Source organism: Anser anser (assembly GCF_964211835.1).
Source record: "Anser anser genome assembly, contig: HAP1_SCAFFOLD_181, whole genome shotgun sequence".
Classification (NCBI taxonomy): Eukaryota; Metazoa; Chordata; class Aves; order Anseriformes; family Anatidae; genus Anser; species Anser anser.
In genome coordinates this window covers 106,849-125,990 of record NW_028153796.1, presented here as the reverse complement: position 1 = coordinate 125,990, position 19,142 = coordinate 106,849, and the positions used below count along the sequence as shown (strand labels likewise).

The 19,142-nt window shown below is 57.1% G+C and overlaps 3 protein-coding genes across 6 annotated transcripts; all 3 read left to right on the top strand.

Annotated features, from left to right (window-relative positions):
- The first annotated feature begins 174 nt into the window (after positions 1-174).
- Positions 175-6,388, top strand: LOC310891426 (uncharacterized protein). Of its 2 annotated transcripts, XR_014577573.1 has the most exons (6): positions 175-4,040; positions 4,654-4,724; positions 4,919-5,047; positions 5,188-5,267; positions 5,446-5,949; positions 6,036-6,388. XR_014577573.1 is itself a non-coding variant. In XM_083853689.1 (5 exons), exons 1-5 carry the CDS (start codon positions 3,713-3,715, stop codon positions 5,864-5,866), a joined length of 1,029 nt encoding a protein of 342 aa, XP_083709815.1. In that variant the 5' UTR covers positions 175-3,712; the 3' UTR covers positions 5,867-6,388. The 2 variants fall into 2 exon arrangements, 1 of the variants encoding a protein (XP_083709815.1); XM_083853689.1 differs by having other exon boundaries at positions 5,446-6,388.
- A 91-nt stretch (positions 6,389-6,479) lies between these two features.
- LOC310891424 (maestro heat-like repeat-containing protein family member 7) lies at positions 6,480-13,961 on the top strand. 3 transcript variants are annotated; one of them, XM_083853687.1, is made up of 6 exons: positions 6,480-9,595; positions 9,996-10,151; positions 10,421-10,522; positions 10,732-10,834; positions 11,073-11,132; positions 11,436-13,961. In XM_083853687.1, the coding sequence occupies exons 1-6, from the start codon at positions 9,518-9,520 to the stop codon at positions 11,561-11,563; spliced, it is 627 nt and encodes a 208-aa protein (XP_083709813.1). In that variant the 5' UTR covers positions 6,480-9,517; the 3' UTR covers positions 11,564-13,961. The 3 variants fall into 3 exon arrangements, with proteins under 3 accessions (XP_083709813.1, XP_083709812.1, XP_083709811.1); XM_083853686.1 differs by having other exon boundaries at positions 6,482-9,595; positions 10,732-11,132; positions 11,436-11,524; XM_083853685.1 differs by having other exon boundaries at positions 6,484-8,255; positions 8,617-9,595; positions 10,732-11,571.
- A 209-nt stretch (positions 13,962-14,170) lies between these two features.
- Positions 14,171-19,134, top strand: LOC310891435 (uncharacterized protein). The gene is made up of 3 exons (XM_083853701.1): positions 14,171-17,764; positions 17,905-17,984; positions 18,163-19,134. Exons 1-3 carry the CDS (start codon positions 17,654-17,656, stop codon positions 18,581-18,583), a joined length of 612 nt encoding a protein of 203 aa, XP_083709827.1. The 5' UTR covers positions 14,171-17,653; the 3' UTR covers positions 18,584-19,134.
- Positions 19,135-19,142: the final 8 nt, after the last annotated feature.

Here is a 19,142-nt window from a genome sequence, read left to right as displayed (position 1 = left end):
TAATAATAACACTATCATTTTTAATTTCCTGTCTATCAGTATAAAATACTTCTACAGTCATTCTTTTGTGAAGGTAAACGTCACAGGAGGCATACACGATGAGCTTGCTTTGTTTTCTGGATAATTGCAGTGTGTTTTCACGTTCTTTGGCTGGAAATAGGAAAAACCCTTCTGCACCTGAGTGCAGCCAGGTGTCTAAGGAAAGCAGGTGGGAGCTGGTGCAAAGGAGCTGTAACATCCAGCTGCAGACTTTGGTGCAGAAGTGTGGTGTAAGGAAAAGTGGTGCAAGCACCAAGTAGACAATGGGAGAAATGTCAGGGCTGGGGTGGGGAGGAGCAAGGTTGTCCATGCAGTGTCAGATCTCAAGAGTCTGCTTTTCCTATCTATGCAGTTCCCCAAAGGAGACACCCTGGATCAATATCAATTAGTGAACTGAAGTGCTCCAAACCGAAATTAAACTAAACGCACCCTTTAAGATGAGAAAAAAATTTTATTAGGTGCTCTTTGAAATCTTCCTCCTTAACTACACCATGAAAGCTCTCCAATTAGCTGTACAAGTCTTGAACAAAACTATGTAAGAAGCGTTAGGAGTTTCTTCATTTTAATGAGTTCCACGGTGTATTTTGGTGCTGAATTTATGAAGCTCAGGTACCGAGAGGAGAATGATGCAAGCGATTGAGAAAGTAAAGTCAGAAGAAAAAGCTGAAGTGACTTGGAGTGTTAACGGGCCCCGCTGAGGGCCGTTACTAAGAGAGTCTCCCCAAGAACTTGTTAGAGCAGATAATTGGAGGCCATGATTACAGATAGTCAAAGGCACTGTGATGAGAAATATTTTGATGAAGCAGGAGGGCCAAGGCCTGATACCAGCTACTGGAGGGGAGATCCTGCACACCCATGTCTGGTTCGGGGCTTTTCCTGGGGTCTGTGGGATGTGGTGGGCAGTGTGATGCCAAAAGAAGAACACTGTGCTGTGGTTTAACCCGGCCGGCAGCTGAACCCCACACAGCCGTTCGCCCACCTTCCCCCCTCCCTCTCTGGGATAGGGGAGAGAAACGGGAAAGTGAAGCCTGTGAGTTGAGATAAAGACAGTTTATTAAGACAGGAAAATAATAATAATAATAATAGTACTCCTACCAATAATGTGTACGAAACAAGTGATGCACAGTGCAATTGCCCACCACCCGCTGACCGATGCCCAGCCTATCCCCGAGCAGCCGGCCCCCCACCCCGGCCAGCCACCCCCATATATTGTTTAGCATGACGCCAGATGGTATGGAATACCCCTTTGGCCGGTTTGGGTCAGCTGTCCTGGCTCTGTCCCCTCCCAGCTCCTGCTGCACCCCCAGCCTGCTCGCTGGCAGGACAGAGCGAGAAGCCGAAAAGGCCTTGGCCTGGTGTAAACACTGCTCTGCGACAATCACAGCATCAGCATGTTACCAGCGCTCTTCTCAGCCTAATCCAAAACATAGCACCCTACCAGCTACTGTGAGGAAAATTAACTGTGTCCTAACTGGAACCAGGACAACATAGGCAAAAATAATCTGAGAGGCCACAGCCCCATGGGAAGTGGTGATCGGCGGCCATCTTGGCCATGGCAATCAGGAAGCAGTTGAGTTTAAAATCTTTGGTGACAGGAGGAAAACTGCCACAAAACCTGCTTTTGGCAGGGGGGTTGGACCCGATGGTCTCTTGAGGTCCCTTCCAACCCCTCCAGTTCTGTGAACTCTGGACACGGGGAGGGCAGACTTCAGGCTGCTGAGGGAACTAGTTGGGAAGGTCCCCTGAGAAGCTGCTTGGGAAGGTATCGGGGTCCATCTTTTTAAGCGCCACCTCCTAAGAGCACAGGAGCAGGCGATTCCAAAATGTCGGAAGTCAAGCAGGCGGGGCAGAAGGCCAGCTTGGCTGAGCAGGGATCTTCTTCTAGAGCTTAAGGGGAAAAAGAAAGCGTGTGGCCACTGGAAGCGAGGTCGGGTGACGTGGCAGGGCTACAGAGGTGCTGTTCGCCTCTGTCGGGAGAAAATTCGTGCGGCCAAAGCTCAGAGGTGAAGCTGGCTAGTACTGTGGGCGACAACACAGACATATATCCATCTCTCTCTATATATGTATTGAATATGTTAACAGCAAAAGGAGGACTAGAGGAAACATCGGTCCGTTACTTGATGAGGCTGGTCACCTCACAAGCAGGGACACAGGTGAAGCAGAGACATTTAATGCCTTTGTCGCCTCTGTCTTCAAGAGCAGTGATGGGCTCTGGGACCCAAGGGGCCCAGAGTTGGAGGGCCGTGACTGCAGTAACAAAAACCTCCCAGCCAAGCCCACCCTGGATGCATATGAGTCTATGGGGCCTGAGGGGATTCATCCCAGGGTTCTCAGAGGGCCGACTAATCCTCGTCGCGTTCTACAACTTCCTCGCGAAGGGGAGTGGAGAGGCAGGTGACCTATTCAGCGTAAACAGCAGTGATAGGACCCGCGGGAATGGTGTTAAGCTGAGGCGGGGGAAGCTTAGGCTGGACATCAGGAAGAGGTTCTTCACCGAGAGGGTGGTCGCATGGTGGAACAGGCTCCCCAGGGACGTAGTCACTGCACCAACCCTGTCTGAATTTAAGAAGCGATTGGACTGTGCACTTAGTCACACGGTCTAAACTTTGGGCAGACCTGTGCGGTGCCAAGAGTTGGACTAGATGGTCCTTATGGGTCCCTTCCAACTCGGGATATTCTACGATTCTATGATTCTATGATAATGTCCTTGTGAGACCTCTCTCAATTATTTTTCAATGGTCTTGGGAGCCCAGAGAGGTCCAAGTTGACACTAGGCTGGCAATCGTTGTGACAGCTTTCAAGAAGGGCAAGAAAGAAGAGCCTGATAATTACGGACCTGCCAGTCTCTCTTCAGAGCCTAGTGAAAATATGGAGAGAACTGTCCTGGGCGTTACTGAAAAACACCTGAAAGACAACGCAGTCATTGGTCACAGCCCACCAAGGTTCATGAGGGGAAAGTCCTGTTTAACAAACTTAATTTCCTTTTATGACAACGTCACCCATCTAGTTGACCAAGGGAAGCCAGGTTTTGGATTTCCATCAAGTTTTCAATACTGTTTCTCTCAGTATCCTTCTGGACAAAATGTCCGTTGTACAGCTAGATAAATACATGCTGTTTAGGGTGAAAAATTGGCTGATGCCAGGTGAGCAAGGTGGAGATAAATTAACTTGGCTACAACGCTAATGATGAGCTTTGCGCAGTGGCCAATTGCTGGCTGGCTTGAGGCGCGTGTCTCGGGGCGCCTTCTGCTCAAGAGCCATCAGGAGACCGTGTCTTTCATCCCTTCAGGTCTGCCCCTTTCCAACTCGGGATATTCTAGGATTCCAAGTGTGGCGCCCAGCATTTGGCCTTGAATGCCACGCAGCTGGATGCGGCCCGTCGATCCAGCCTGTCCGGATCCCTCTGCAGAGCCTTCCTGCCCTCAAGCGGATCAACCCTCCTGCCCAGCTTGGTGCCGCCCGCGAACGTACGGCGCCCGGGCGCCCGGGACCCACCCAGCCCAGGCGCGTGTCACACTGGGACCCTTTGTGACATCACCTGATGACACCCCAGGGGTCCGCCTTATAAGAGTGCAGCCGTGGCTCGGACCCTCAGTGTCGGTGCACGGCAGTGACGGACAGGGCAGGAGCACAGGGCCTTCGAGGAGTCCCCGAGCACAGCCCACGTCCCGCAATGCCGCAACCGCCCGCCCACAGGAGCCGCCGTTTTATCCTGAAGGGCCGTGTTCGCAAGCCAAAGTCTCCTTCTGAATCCGATGAGGAGGGAGGCATGCCCCCCAAGAAGCCCAGGCTGGCCTGGCAGGAGACCTGGTCTTCTGAGGGCAGCAGCCGGCCAGCAGAGGACAGCTTGCTGGCAGAGGGCAGCAGCCCGGCCGCGGAAAGCAGCCCGGCCGCGGAAAGCAGCCCGGCCGCGGAAAGCAGCCCGGCCGCGGAAAGCAGCCCGGCCGCGGAAAGCAGCCCGGCAGCGGACAGCAAGGACGAGTCGCAGCTGCTGGATCCCAGTGAGTCAGGGTCACGGGGATGGGGTGGGGAGGGTTGGGGACAGCGAGACCCCTGCTTGACTCCAGGACTCCTTTCCTGGCTAACCCGGCGGGTGGGCCCGACGGTGCTGAGCTTCCTCCACAGCACCACAGAATCCCAGGACGCTTTGGGCTGGGGGGGACGTCAGCGATCACGACGCCTCCCCCCAGCCCAGGCTGCCCAAAGCCCACCCAGCCTGGCCGTGGGCAGCGCCAGGGAGGGGGCACCGCAGCCTGCGCCAGGGCCTCACCACCCTGGGCGTGAAGGATAGAAATCCCTCCCTGACCGAAAGAAACCTGCCCTCTTTTAGGTTAAAGCCATCACCCCTTGTCCTGTCGCTGCACTCCCTGATGAAGATCCCCCCCAGCTTTCCTGGAGGCCCCTTTGGGCACTGGGAGGCCGCAGCGAGGTCCCCCCGCAGCCTTCTCCAGGCTCCACAAGCCCAGCTCCCTCAGCCTCTCTTCCCAGCAGAGCTCCTGCAGCCTCTGGGCATCCTCGCGGCCTCCCCACGTCCTTCTGGGGCTGGGGCCCTTCCTCTCCTCACTCCTGCATTCAGCCCCTCTCTGCAGCACTCTTTGCTTTCCTCCTTTCCAGATAAGGCAAGGAAACTGTGCAAAGACACATCCGTGGAATTCATCGAGGCTTATGTCCGCGGCACAGAAAAGGTAACGGCAACCGCTTGCATCGCAGCCGTGCTCCTGGCGCTGCCACGGCTCTGCTGCGGGGCTGCTGGAAGGCTGCTGGCTGGGCAGAGCCGTGGCCTCCGGGCGTCCCACACAGCTCCAGACCCCTCAAGGCTTTGGTCCTGCTGGCCGTGGGTGTCCCCCTAACGCTCTGTTGGTGTCTTTGTGGCTGCCAGGACAAGGAGGCGCAGAAGATGCTGTTCCTCAGCAAAATCTGCGCTCTGTGCAGAACTGTTTCGGAGAAGGGCTTGACGCTGGACTTGCATGCCTTCTGCCGCAAAAATAAGCTGGTGGAGAACATCATGGTGAGAGGATGTGCGGCGGGTTGGGGAAGGGGCAAGACCCCCGGCACCAGCCCCCTGGGAGGCCGGGGCTGGGGCAGCGCTGGCTCTGCTGGTGCTGGGTGCCGGCGGCTGCAAGGTCTCATCCCGCTTGTGCTCTGCAGGCGCTGCTGGAAAAGGAGCCCATGGACAGCTTGCGCACAGAATTTCGGCAGAAGGCCATGGAGACCATCGCCGTCCTCAGGTGAGTGCCCAGCCCCTGGTTGGGCCAGCACATCCCCAGGGCAATGTCCTGGTGGCCCTGAAGCTGGCAGGGAGGCTGCCCGTCCCTCCCAGGGATGCCTGGCCAAGGGAGGTCCGTGTCCTCCTTCATAAGCCTCGAGGCACTGCGTCCAACAGGCTCCTCTCTCTCTCTCCCTCAGCAACACCGTGCCGAGAGCACTGCACGGCAAAAAGGAGAGTCTCCGGAACGCGTGCTACAGGAGCGTCTTCTTTCTGCCTCCGGAGTCGGATGTGCCAGAGAGAAAAAGAGCGCTCTACACCAAGGTATGTGCTGGGCGAGGTACCGGCACCCCCAGTCCTGCTGAGCTGCTGCCTTGCTTCCCCGTGCTGAGACAACTGGAGAGCAGTGCAGGGCCGGGGCCCAGATTTGCTTTCCCAGCCTCATCCCTTCTTCCCCTTCCCCTTCCCTGGCCTGATCCTGTGCTGCAGGAGGTCTGCACGCAGCAGCTTTTTAGCCCCAAAGCCACCCCTGGGCTCCAGAGGGGCTCAGAGCCAGCTCCTGGGGCTGAGAAGGGCCACAGAAATAATTCAGTGATCATCTGTCCTCCTTGCAGACTATGAATGCCATGGACCCCATGCTGGCGGCCTTCGTACGCAACTGTCCCACCGCCAGCATCAGCGCAGAGTTGCAGAATATCTTGGAGGTTTGGCATTTGCAAAGAATTTCCAAAGAATCCTCTCAGGTCACATTTGCAGACCCCTGTCAGCCCAGCAACTTCTCTCCTTGCAGGTGCTGCTGGACCTTGCTGGCTCCAAAAACTCAACTGTGCGTGAGAGAGCTGTGAGGAGGATTGAGAGGCTGAGTGACTTCATCCTCTCACATTTTGTGGCCAAGGTAAGGAACAAGGAATTCCCGACCCTTTCGTGCATCCCAGAGCATCCTGCCACTCAGGGGTGCCTGCGAGGCAAGCCTGGGTGCATGTGAGGGCCTCAGCACCCTGAAGCAAGGCTCTTCGTCCCTCCTTTGCCCCTGCTCTTCCCTCCCCAGACCCTGCTCTCTCAGGGGCCGGCTCTGCCTCCACTAAGCCCTTTGTCTCTCCTCCCTCCCTCCCCCAGATCTCAGACTACAATGAAAAACACAAGGACAGCCACAAAGATCTCAGAGAGCTCTACATCCCCATCCTGGGCCAGCTGCTGGGCCACCTCTTCATTGTCAGCTGTGGCACAGATTCCATCAGTTGCACAGCTTTTGATGCTCTTTTTCGCTTCTACAAAATCATCTCAGATGGAAGAGGTAAGAGAAGGTGTGGTGGGCAGCGTCCGTCTGCACACAGACATCTGCTGGTATGTCTGCTTCTTTTCCCCGAGTATTGTGAAGGATTGTTCTTTTGCTTGGTGGAGGCTGTCCATGAAAGTCTGCCAGGGTCCCTGACCTCCTCTGCTCCTCACAGCAGCTTCCCGCAGGAATCTGGCTATCGTTTTCCACAGAAGCTAAACGCTCACCTCATGTCCAGGAGCAGTTCTCTGCTGCTGTCCTTCTCAACCCTCCCCAGCTCACCTACCACGCCGTTTCGCGGTATTCCCCAGTCTAAGCCATCAATCGATTGCCACTTCCCAAACCACATCTTCCCTGAGGAGTGAACAGCAGAGCCAGCCGTGCATCACCAGGGATGGTGACGCCCTCCAGAATTCTCCTTGACTGTTTGCTCCCTGCCGTCTTGCAAGCAGATGGCAGGGAGCTTCCTGCACATCCCGACCCCGAGCAGAAGGGGTCTGTGACACGCTGCTACCCCCACGGCACCCAGCGCCATTGCTTCTCCTCCTTCTGCATCATCCCTGAGGTCCCTCTTGCTCCCAGCAGCCGTCACCCTGTGCTTTACATCCCTGCCCACCACTCTCCTCAGCATGGGTCTGAGCCTCCCTCCTCAGCCATTCCTAGTGAAAGTGCTTTTCACCATTTGGCAAGCTTGTTGGCAAAGATGCTCTTCCCTACTGACTCTTCGGTGTTCCCCCTGTTTAGAATGCTCGCTGACAAAGGACATGGAAAATTACGCAGAGACACACAAGAGTTTGAAGGATGCGACATTTCCATTGATTGTAATGTCCTTTCCCTGTGAGATTGCCGAGGTAATGAGCTCTGGCCTTGCTGGGAATCTTGTCCGTAGCATCAGCAGGCAACTCGTGTGAGCAAAGGGGTCCAGAACCGTGGGGCTGGCACGGCCTCCCTCGCCCTGGTGAGAGGGTTCCTCTTGTCCCGAAGCTGGGGCTATGCGAAGGCTGCTCCCCTGTGTCCCGGCAGCAGCTCCAGCCCTCCTGGCCACCAGCAAGCCCTGGTTACCTGCAGGGCCAGCACTCTGTCCCCGTACGCCCCATCCTCACTCCCTCCCCCTGAGGGCCCTCTCTCCGGAGCTGCCCTTGCTGCTCAGCTAAGCAGCACCCTTGGGACACTCAGTGCGGCATGTCCTCCCTCCCCTCCTCCTTCCCACAGGCGTTTGGAGGATACCTCTTCCCTTCTGAGAGGCTGGACATCATCCTCACAGCTCTTGAAGCTTTACAAGACTCCAGCGTCCATGACAAGCAGGGCGCCTGCAGCGTGCTGGACACAGCCTTGGAGGACCCCAAGTACTGGCTGACAGATGTAAGTGGCCTGTGGCCATTGCCCTGCCCTTGAGCTCTTTCAGGCGTTGTTCCTCCATCCCTCCCTCCCTCCTTGCCTCCCTCGCACATCGAGGTCTCTTGGGCTCCAGAAGCCACGTGAAGGCAGCAGAGAGCAATGGAAGGGGCCAAACTTTCAGTGGCAGCTGTGGAAATGGCTGCAGTCCGGTGGACACACCATTCCCACCTTGTCCCCCCAGGTGCCAACGATCATGGAGCGCATCAGAAAAAACCTGGACAGCATCCACACGGCATCAGCGCGGCGCTGCCTGGACTCCCTGCTTCTCCAGCTGACCAACCTGATGTCCAGGGAAGAAGTCAAGAACCTGCTGCAGTTCTCTCCGCCAAGTGACAGGTCCTGGCCTTAACATCCTTGAGGGCTTGTTCCACGTCGGGAGATGCACCTGGAGACTCTCTGCTTGCCAGAGCCATGGCAAACGGCAGGGCATCCCCAAGGAGCACAGCCCTCCATCCCACCAACGTGTTCCAGCCCCACTGGGCCAGCCAGGGCTGCAGCAGCCCAGCTGTCCAAGGCAGCCCAGAGCCCCCCTGCCCCCAGGGAACGCCAGCTCAGAGCCTTCCTGCTTGCCCAGGCTGGGCCCCCAGCGCTCCCCAAGTCACAGGGGCTGCAGGACAGCCTGGGTCCTACGGGGCTGGCCCGGGCCGTGGCCCTGCGGCTGAGGCAGCCCCACTGACAGAGTATTCTGTGCTTGCAGCACTGCCCTGGGCATGTGGGAGGTGGTCCTGGCAATGCCACAGGCCTTGGAGAAGGTTTTAAATGTGCTGTTGGAAGACTTGCCACTGCGCAACTGGTGCACGACGGTGACAGAAGACACCTGCATCCGTCGCTTGGCTGTGAGTTCCCAGATGAAACCTTGCTCCCAGCAGGGCTGCGCGTGGCCCTTCAGGCACACAGGCACAGCCCTGTCCCCATCTACCCCCAACCTGCCAGCTCCCCCAGGGCGTACGGACACATCGTCCCTGGGGCCGGCAGGGCCGGCAAGCCCCCGTAACCAGCCGCGCCTGGTGCCTTTGGTGCCAGCTCGCGCTGCTCCATCCCTGCCCAAAGGCGGGAGAAGAAGAGGCTGCAGGGAGCCCTGCAGGCCCTGCCAGGCTCCCCCTGCTCTTTCTTGCAGATGCTGGCCCAGAATCACGTTTCGGAAGAGGAGTTTGGTAACCCAGTGCACCTGCAGAGTTACCTGAAGCACCCAAGCCCAGCGATGCGCTTGATGGCTCTCAAAGGGCTCTCCACCGTGTCAGAGAGCCCTGAGAAGGTGAGCGGGCCATCGTCAAGCAAAGCCATATTGGCAGCCTGGGGCTTTGCTCTTCTGCCCTCCCGTCCCTCCCCGTTGCTCTCCCCGCATCCCTGTAGTGCGCCCGCGGCCACTGCTTGCAGGAGGCGATTGCCATGCCAGCTGCCAGGAAGCAAGGCAGGAGGCTGGTGCTCAGGAACCAGAGCCCTTTGCCCAGGGTGGTCTCTCACGGCTTCACGGAAGGGAAACTGTGTCTTTCCTACAGGCAAGAAAAATTCAGGTCGTGCTGCCAGACATCCTGGAGGCCCTGCAGGACACCAGCGCAGACGTCGTGCTGAAGGCCCTGCTTGTGCTGCGGAACGTGATGGCTGGTGTGGAGAGGAGAGAGGCCGGTCGCACGGCTCTGCAGCTGGCTGAGAAGCTCCTGCCACTCTTTGACCACGTAAGTGTGCTGCGGGAGCCCGAGCCCTCAGCTGGGCCCCCTGTAATGAGGGCTGCCCTTCAGCCCGGCCCTGTGGGCAGCACTCAGGCAGGGCCTCGCCAGTCTCCTCGTCAGCCCAGCCGCTGGGGAGCTCTGCTTGGACATGGCTGGTGCGGCCGGTGGCGAAAGTGGGGTGGCTGGCGGGCAGCCTGTGCTGGCAACCGACTGCGTTGCCTTTCACGGGCACCAGGCCTTGCAGCTGCCCCGGCAGGGCTGCTGAGCAGCTCCTCTGGGAAGGATCCAGCGCCGAAGCATCTCCCAGTTCTGCGATCTCCCTTCGCGTCAGCCACGCTAATGCCCCTGCTCCCCATGGGCGGGCAGCAGCTGTTGCTGAAATTCATCCTGTCCTCCTCCCTGCCAGGAGTCCAGCCAGGTGCGGGAGCACTCCATCTGCCTCTTCCAAGCCGTGACGGAGGCTGTGCTGCGGCAAAGGAAGAGGGCACTGAAGAGGACAGTGCACAGCAGCCTTCTCCCACTCTACTTTCGGATGAGAGACCAGAGTGAGAGCGTAGCAAAGGTACAGATCTCAGAGCTGACCAGTTACGTGGGCGAGGGTGTGCCGACACCACAGGGATGCTCTGGGGGATCCCTGGCCGGCAGCGTGAGCTGCCTCCGATGGCGGCTGTCCCGTGTCCTTGCCCTGGCCATGGAACCCCGTGCACGCCGTCCCCCACCACAGCCTCCCGGAACGCGCTGGGAAAGGCTCGCAGCCCTGCCAAGAGGAGGGGACAGAGGGTCTCCTTCCCAAGGCTGTGCTGCCATGTCCCAACCTCTGCTGCTCCACAGGCCTCTGGGGAAGCTCTCGTCGTCGCTGCAGAGTTTCTGCGACGCAAAGAACTCAAGCACTTGGCCCAGACAAAACAGACCTGGAGGATCGGGGAGTGCTTGGTAAGGACGACCCCACAGGCCCCAGCCCCAGCTGGGCAAACGTGCCCGGCCAGAGCCCGCTGCCTGCAGCCGCATCCTCGCTCCCTTCCTTCCAGCACAGAGCCCCAGGGGGCTCTTCTGCAGGCCCCTCTGCCCTCCCTGCCCCCAGGATGCTGGAGGAGACCCTGGGGAGGGTCTGCAAGCCCCGTGACCTTGTGTTCTCTCTCCAGCTGCAGCAGGACGGAGGCAGAGTAGAAGAATACCTGCAGCAGAGCCAGCCCTACCTGCAGGACTCCCAGACCGTCTTGCGACTTGAGGCCGTCAGGTTCATTGGTGAGCCCAGCCCCTGGGTCCCTCTTTGGGCAGCCTTTGGCAGCCCCAGGCACTGCCCTGGCAGCGAGGCGCAGCCCTGTTGCCCCCAGAGCCCCCCGACTGGGCCCTTGCTCCAGCCCCCCTCGGGCAATGACCTTGCTGGGGTGCAGGAGGGGGCACAGCCTGGCTGGCCAGGCCAGGGGCTGCGCTGCTGGGAGCGTGCTGGGGAGCGGGGCTCTGATGGGAACTCTGTGTCTAGGGCTTGCTGCGCGCTACTCCGGGGACCAGAGCGAGGAGAAGCAGAATGAAATCATCAGCGGTGAGTGAGGGCAGTGGTGTGTGTGCTAGGGCTGGGGGGACAGGGGCAGAGGCCCCCATGCCTTGCCCTGCTCCAGGGAAATGCTTCGGGGCGGAGGAGCAACGCAGGCATAGGAAGGAGGGAGAGGAGACGGGGGAGCCCGGCATGTCAGGGAATGCCCTCCCAGCCTGGAGTTGGGCAGTGCTGCTGAAAGGGTTGAGTGTCGAAAGGGAAGAGTCGAGTGGGGCTGGCATGGTCTGCAGGGGATGCCTGGGGATCTCTGCAAGGAGTGGGTTTTCATCTCTGCTCTTCTTTCTTTGGCAGTCCTCCGGTCTTCAGGGAAGGATGTGGAACCCATGGTCAGATGCCTGGCAGCTCAGACCATCATGATCCTGGCGTCAAGGCGTAACAGAACGTCAGGACGGAGATTTCGACAGCTGTGGTGCTGCTAGCCACGCAGCACTCCTCAAAACATCAATATATATCTTAATAGAACCGGGTTCTTGTCTCATTATTCCAGCAGCTCCTTCCAAGTGACTCGGTGGCGTGACGCTGAGCTAACTTGGAGGCTACCAAGGACGTCTTTTCCCTGGGCCCAGTGCCTGCTTGGTGCCTACTCAATGAAAGAGTCACAGAACCGCTGCGGTTGGAAAAGGCCCTTCAGCTCAAGTCCAGCCGTCAGCTAACACTACCAGGCCCACCACAAAAGCACGGCCCTTAGCACCAAGTCCACACATTTCTTTAATAGCTCCAGGCCACATTTGGAAGAGGCTTCCAGGCTTCTGGGTTTGCCCTGAGCAGCCCCTTTTGTTACTGTGCTGCTAGCAGGGAGGCCAGCTGTGACCCGGGGCTGCACATTGCCTGCTGCTGCCTGCAGCCACAGGGATGTCACTGTAGAGACAACAGGAGTGTCACCAACATACATGAGATCTGAGGGCTTATCCAGGGACAAGAATCACAATGTGGAAGCCGAAAGAGAGCAGCAGTGAAAAGGCCACGTCCTGCTGCTGGCCATGGCCACGGCTCCAGGGAAGCAGCAGCCCCGACCCAAAGGCAGCAGAGAGGCAGAGCCCAGCGGGCAGTGAGGTGGAGCCCCGAGGGCCACCGGGGCTGCTCCTCCATGTGGCAGCTGGGCTCTTGGACCCGAGCCCCTCCTGCATGCTGGAGCTGCTCCCCCAGCTCCAGAGGAGATGGGAAGAGATGGCAGCTGAGACCAGTGAAGTTCTGATGCTTTCTTTATTTTCGTTATCTCTACTGGAAGCCTCGTTCTAAAGGAAAATGAAAGAATGAGGGGAAAAAAAAGAATAATTAGTAGAAAGGAGAAGGAGAAGAAGAAGGAGAAGAAGGAGAAGAAGGAGAAGAAGGAGAAGAAGAAGAAGTAGTAGAAGAAGAAGAAGAAGAAGAAGAAGAAGAAGGAGAAATACCTGGGAAATAATAATAAAGAAAAATAAGTACAGGAAATCGTCCAACGTGATTTTTCAGATAACCTGTGATTATCTGAATCACAGAGGCACAATGCAATGCTTTTTGCCTTCTACCACTACAGCACAGTATGTAGGACTCTCCCGTACTCTGTGCATTGACCTGACGGGTCATTTCACACTATTTACTTTCATATCCCTGTTGGAAGGGGATGATTCACAAACTGGGGTAAGCTGATGGGTTCTGCCTCAGCCCTTTGAAGTGTCCTGCTCTTGAGTCTTTCAGCCTGAGATTGCCACAGATGACCCATGATGGTAAATGGCTGTTCAGCTGCTAACTAGGAATAAGGGAGAGTATATTGGGTCTTCCAGTGGCCATTTCAACTTTAGGTGAATCCCAAGAACCCACTGAACAAGGGTGTTGTCTTTGAAGGGGTCTCATGTGTTGGGCTGGGCTGGCGTTACTGGGACAAAGACCACTGCTGGCAGTGGACATGCTCTGGTATCTCCACCTGGCTCCATCTGCATCCTCCAAAGGGCTCTGGTCTCTCGCATGTCCTGCTTGCTTACTGTCTTGACAGCAGAGCTCTGCCTGAATACCCAGTAATTTCTTTAGTACTTGGGTAAAAGAGCAACTACTCGTCACCTCAAATGTTTCAATCCTTTTTATAAAACATTACACGCTTTGTGTGTAATTTCTATCATGAAGAAATGTGAATTTTCAGGATGTATATTCATCGCTGGAGAAGAAATCCTGAAGTTCACCTGTACTTGCATTGTCATCGCTTTGTCTAGCATGGTGTGCTCCCTCACCTTCCAGGCACATCCACAAGTTTTGATTACACAGACCCTGCTGAATGTCCCCTTTCCAGCCGCCTGTCTGGACCTATGCACTTCCCTTGGTTCTCCTGGTTTGCCCTCCCCTTACTCTTTGATCATTAGACTGCTCTCACAGACCCAGTTGCTGCTTTGAGCTTCAGGTAGAAGCAGCCCAGCTTGTCCATCTATCAGCAGTCTGTCTAATTGTTTCCTTACCAAGATCCTCATCATTTCTCATTGAGTTCATATGATATGGATTAATAACAACACTATCATTTTTAATTGCCTGTCTATCAGTGTAAAATACTTCTACAGTCATTCTTTTGTGAAGGTGTTGTGGTTTAACCCGGCCGGCAGCTGAACACCACACAGCCGTTCGCCCACCTTCCCCCCTCCCTCTCTGGGATGGGGGAGAGAAACGGGAAAGTGAAGCCTGTGAGTTGAGATAAAGACAGTTTATTAAGACAGGAAAATAATAATAACAATAATAATGATAATAGTGATAATAGTATTAATAATAATAATGTGTACGAAACAAGTGATGCACAATGCAATTGCCCACCACCCGCTGACCGATGCCCAGCCTATCCCCGAGCAGCCGGCCCCCCACCCCGGCCAGCCACCCCCATATATTGTTTAGCATGACGCCAGATGGTATGGAATACCCCTTTGGCCGGTTTGGGTCAGCTGTCCTGGGTCTGTCCCCTCCCAGCTCCTGCTGCACCCCCAGCCTGCTCGCTGGCAGGACAGAGCGAGAAGCCGAAAAGGCCTTGGCCTGGTGTAAACACTGCTCTGCGACAATCACAGCATCAGCATGTTACCAGCGCTCTTCTCAGCCTAATCCAAAACATAGCACCCTACCAGCTACTGTGAGGAAAATTAACTGTGTCCTAACTGGAACCAGGACAACATAGGCAAAAATAATCTGAGAGGCCACAGCCCCATGGGACGTGGTGATCGGCGGCCATCTTGGCCATGGCAATCAGGAAGCAGTTGAGTTTAAAATCTTTGGTGACAGGAGGAAAACTGCCACAAAACCTGCTTTTGGCAGGGGGGTTGGACCCGATGGTCTCTTGAGGTCCCTTCCAACCCCTCCAGTTCTGTGAACTCTGGACACGGGGAGGGCAGACTTCAGGCTGCTGAGGGAACTAGTTGGGAAGGTCCCCTGAGAAGCTGCTTGGGAAGGTATCGGGGTCCATCTTTTTAAGCGCCACCTCCTAAGAGCACAGGAGCAGGCGATTCCAAAATGTCGGAAGTCAAGCAGGCGGGGCAGAAGGCCAGCTTGGCTGAGCAGGGATCTTCTTCTAGAGCTTAAGGGGAAAAAGAAAGCGTGTGGCCACTGGAAGCGAGGTCGGGTGACGTGGCAGGGCTACAGAGGTGCTGTTCGCCTCTGTCGGGAGAAAATTCGTGCGGCCAAAGCTCAGAGGTGAAGCTGGCTAGTACTGTGGGCGACAACACAGACATATATCCATCTCTCTCTATATATGTATTGAATATGTTAACAGCAAAAGGAGGACTAGAGGAAACATCGGTCCGTTACTTGATGAGGCTGGTCACCTCACAAGCAGGGACACAGGTGAAGCAGAGACATTTAATGCCTTTGTCGCCTCTGTCTTCAAGAGCAGTGATGGGCTCTGGGACCCAAGGGGCCCAGAGTTGGAGGGCCGTGACTGCAGTAACAAAAACCTCCCAGCCAAGCCCACCCTGGATGCATATGAGTCTATGGGGCCTGAGGGGATTCATCCCAGGGTTCTCAGAGGGCCGACTAATCCTCGTCGCGTTCTACAACTTCCTCGCGAAGGGGAGTGGAGAGGCAGGTGACCTATTCAGCGTAAACAGCAGTGATAGGACCCGCGGGAATGGTGTTAAGCTGAGGCGGGGGAAGCTTAGGCTGGACATCAGGAAGAGGTTCTTCACCGAGAGGGTGGTCGCATGGTGGAACAGGCTCCCCAGGGACGTAGTCACTGCACCAACCCTGTCTGAATTTAAGAAGCGATTGGACTGTGCACTTAGTCACACGGTCTAAACTTTGGGCAGACCTGTGCGGTGCCAAGAGTTGGACTAGATGGTCCTTATGGGTCCCTTCCAACTCGGGATATTCTACGATTCTATGATTCTATGATAATGTCCTTGTGAGACCTCTCTCAATTATTTTTCAATGGTCTTGGGAGCCCAGAGAGGTCCAAGTTGACACTAGGCTGGCAATCGTTGTGACAGCTTTCAAGAAGGGCAAGAAAGAAGAGCCTGATAATTACGGACCTGCCAGTCTCTCTTCAGAGCCTAGTGAAAATATGGAGAGAACTGTCCTGGGCGTTACTGAAAAACACCTGAAAAACAACGCAGTCATTGGTCACAGCCCACCAAGGTTCATGAGGGGAAAGTCCTGTTTAACAAACTTAATTTCCTTTTATGACAACATCACCCATCTAGTTGACCAAGGGAAGCCAGGTTTTGGATTTCCATCAAGTTTTCAATACTGTTTCTCTCAGTATCCTTCTGGACAAAATGTCCGTTGTACAGCTAGATAAATACATGCTGTTTAGGGTGAAAAATTGGCTGATGCCAGGTGAGCAAGGTGGAGATAAATTAACTTGGCTACAACGCTAATGATGAGCTTTGCGCAGTGGCCAATTGCTGGCTGGCTTGAGGCGCGTGTCTCGGGGCGCCTTCTGCTCAAGAGCCATCAGGAGACCGTGTCTTTCATCCCTTCAGGTCTGCCCCTTTCCAACTCGGGATATTCTAGGATTCCAAGTGTGGCGCCCAGCATTTGGCCTTGAATGCCACGCAGCTGGATGCGGCCCGTCGATCCAGCCTGTCCGGATCCCTCTGCAGAGCCTTCCTGCCCTCAAGCGGATCAACCCTCCTGCCCAGCTTGGTGCCGCCCGCGAACGTACGGCGCCCGGGCGCCCGGGACCCACCCAGCCCAGGCGCGTGTCACACTGGGACCCTTTGTGACATCACCTGATGACACCCCAGGGGTCCGCCTTATAAGAGTGCAGCCGTGGCTCGGACCCTCAGTGTCGGTGCACGGCAGTGACGGACAGGGCAGGAGCACAGGGCCTTCGAGGAGTCCCCGAGCACAGCCCACGTCCCGCAATGCCGCAACCGCCCGCCCACAGGAGCCGCCGTTTTATCCTGAAGGGCCGTGTTCGCAAGCCAAAGTCTCCTTCTGAATCCGATGAGGAGGGAGGCATGCCCCCCAAGAAGCCCAGGCTGGCCTGGCAGGAGACCTGGTCTTCTGAGGGCAGCAGCCGGCCAGCAGAGGACAGCTTGCTGGCAGAGGGCAGCAGCCCGGCCGCAGAAAGCAGCCCGGCCGCGGAAAGCAGCCCGGCCGCGGAAAGCAGCCCGGCAGCGGAAAGCAGCCCGGCAGCGGACAGCAAGGACGAGTCGCAGCTGCTGGATCCCAGTGAGTCAGGGTCACGGGGATGGGGTGGGGAGGGTTGGGGACAGCGAGACCCCTGCTTGACTCCAGGACTCCTTTCCTGGCTAACCCGGCGGGTGGGCCCGACGGTGCTGAGCTTCCTCCACAGCACCACAGAATCCCAGGACGCTTTGGGCTGGGGGGGACGTCAGCGATCACGACGCCTCCCCCCAGCCCAGGCTGCCCAAAGCCCACCCAACCTGGCCGTGGGCAGCGCCAGGGAGGGGGCACCGCAGCCTGCGCCAGGGCCTCACCACCCTGGGCGTGAAGGATAGAAATCCCTCCCTGACCGAAAGAAACCTGCCCTCTTTTAGGTTAAAGCCGTCACCCCTTGTCCTGTCGCTGCACTCCCTGATGAAGATCCCCCCCAGCTTTCCTGGAGGCCCCTTTGGGCACTGGGAGGCCGCAGCGAGGTCCCCCCGCAGCCTTCTCCGGGCTCCACAAGCCCAGCTCCCTCAGCCTCTCTTCCCAGCAGAGCTCCTGCAGCCTCTGGGCATCCTCGCGGCCTCCCCACGTCCTTCTGGGGCTGGGGCCCTTCCTCTCCTCGCTCCTGCATTCAGCCCCTCTCTGCAGCACTCTTTGCTTTCCTCCTTTCCAGATCAGGCAAGGAAACTGTGCAAAGACACATCCGTGGAATTCATCGAGGCTTATGTCCGCGGCACAGAAAAGGTAACGGCAACCGCTTGCATCGCAGCCGTGCTCCTGGCGCTGCCACGGCTCTGCTGCGGGGCTGCTGGAAGGCTGCTGGCTGGGCAGAGCCGTGGCCTCCGGGCGTCCCACACAGCTCCAGACCCCTCAAGGCTTTGGTCCTGCTGGCCGTGGGTGTCCCCCTAACGCTCTGTTGGTGTCTTTGTGGCTGCCAGGACAAGGAGGCGCAGAAGATGCTGTTCCTCAGCAAAATCTGCGCTCTGTGCAGAACTGTTTCGGAGAAGGGCTTGACGCTGGACTTGCATGCCTTCTGCCGCAAAAATAAGCTGGTGGAGAACATCATGGTGAGAGGATGTGCGGCGGGTTGGGGAAGGGGCAAGACCCCCGGCACCAGCCCCCTGGGAGGCCGGGGCTGGGGCAGCGCTGGCTCTGCTGGTGCTGGGTGCCGGCGGCTGCAAGGTCTCATCCCGCTTGTGCTCTGCAGGCGCTGCTGGAAAAGGAGCCCATGGACAGCTTGCGCACAGAATTTCGGCAGAAGGCCATGGAGACCATCGCCGTCCTCAGGTGAGTGCCCAGCCCCTGGTTGGGCCAGCACATCCCCAGGGCAATGTCCTGGTGGCCCTGAAGCTGGCAGGGAGGCTGCCCGTCCCTCCCAGGGATGCCTGGCCAAGGGAGGTCCGTGTCCTCCTTCATAAGCCTCGAGGCACTGCGTCCAACAGGCTCCTCTCTCTCTCTCCCTCAGCAACACCGTGCCGAGAGCACTGCACGGCAAAAAGGAGAGTCTCCGGAACGCGTGCTACAGGAGCGTCTTCTTTCTGCCTCCGGAGTCGGATGTGCCAGAGAGAAAAAGAGCGCTCTACACCAAGGTATGTGCTGGGCGAGGTACCGGCACCCCCAGTCCTGCTGAGCTGCTGCCTTGCTTCCCCGTGCTGAGACAACTGGAGAGCAGTGCAGGGCCGGGGCCCAGATTTGCTTTCCCAGCCTCATCCCTTCTTCCCCTTCCCCTTCCCTGGCCTGATCCTGTGCTGCAGGAGGTCTGCACGCAGCAGCTTTTTAGCCCCAAAGCCACCCCTGGGCTCCAGAGGGGCTCAGAGCCAGCTCCTGGGGCTGAGAAGGGCCACAGAAATAATTCAGTGATCATCTGTCCTCCTTGCAGACTATGAATGCCATGGACCCCATGCTGGCGGCCTTCGTACGCAACTGTCCCACCGCCAGCATCAGCGCAGAGTTGCAGAATATCTTGGAGGTTTGGCATTTGCAAAGAATTTCCAAAAAATCCTCTCAGGTCACATTTGCAGACCCCTGTCAGCCCAGCAACTTCTCTCCTTGCAGGTGCTGCTGGACCTTGCTGGCTCCAAAAACTCATCTGTGTGTGAGAGAGCTGTGACGAGGATTGAGAGGCTGAGTGACTTCATCCTCTCACATTTTGTGGCCAAGGTAAGGAACAAGGAATTCCCGACCCTTTCGTGCATCCCAGAGCATCCTGCCACTCAGGGGTGCCTGCGAGGCAAGCCTGGGTGCATGTGAGGGCCTCAGCACCCTGAAGCAAGGCTCTTCGTCCCTCCTTTGCCCCTGCTCTTCCCTCCCCAGGCCCTGCTCTCTCAGGGGCCGGCTCTGCCTCCACTAAGCCCTTTGTCTCTCCTCCCTCCCTCCCCCAGATCTCAGACTACAATGAAAAACACAAGGACAGCCACAAAGATCTCAGAAAGCTCTACATCCCCA

Excerpts from the sequence above, each read along its gene's own strand:
- LOC310891435 (XM_083853701.1), top strand. The coding sequence starts at position 17,654 with ATGCTGTTCCTCAGCAAAATCTGCGCTCTGTGCAGAACTGTTTCGGAG. Across the intron at positions 17,765-17,904 it reads AGCTGGTGGAGAACATCATG|GCGCTGCTGGAAAAGGAGCC; the intron begins GTGAGAGGATGT and ends TGTGCTCTGCAG. Across the intron at positions 17,985-18,162 it reads GAGACCATCGCCGTCCTCAG|CAACACCGTGCCGAGAGCAC; the intron begins GTGAGTGCCCAG and ends TCTCTCCCTCAG.
- LOC310891426 (XM_083853689.1), top strand. The coding sequence starts at position 3,713 with ATGCCGCAACCGCCCGCCCACAGGAGCCGCCGTTTTATCCTGAAGGGC. Across the intron at positions 4,725-4,918 it reads ATGTCCGCGGCACAGAAAAG|GACAAGGAGGCGCAGAAGAT; the intron begins GTAACGGCAACC and ends TGTGGCTGCCAG. Across the intron at positions 5,268-5,445 it reads GAGACCATCGCCGTCCTCAG|CAACACCGTGCCGAGAGCAC; the intron begins GTGAGTGCCCAG and ends TCTCTCCCTCAG.
- LOC310891424 (XM_083853685.1), top strand. The coding sequence starts at position 9,518 with ATGGCTGGTGTGGAGAGGAGAGAGGCCGGTCGCACGGCTCTGCAGCTG. Across the intron at positions 9,596-9,995 it reads TCCTGCCACTCTTTGACCAC|GAGTCCAGCCAGGTGCGGGA; the intron begins GTAAGTGTGCTG and ends CCTCCCTGCCAG. Across the intron at positions 10,523-10,731 it reads GGAGGATCGGGGAGTGCTTG|CTGCAGCAGGACGGAGGCAG; the intron begins GTAAGGACGACC and ends TTCTCTCTCCAG.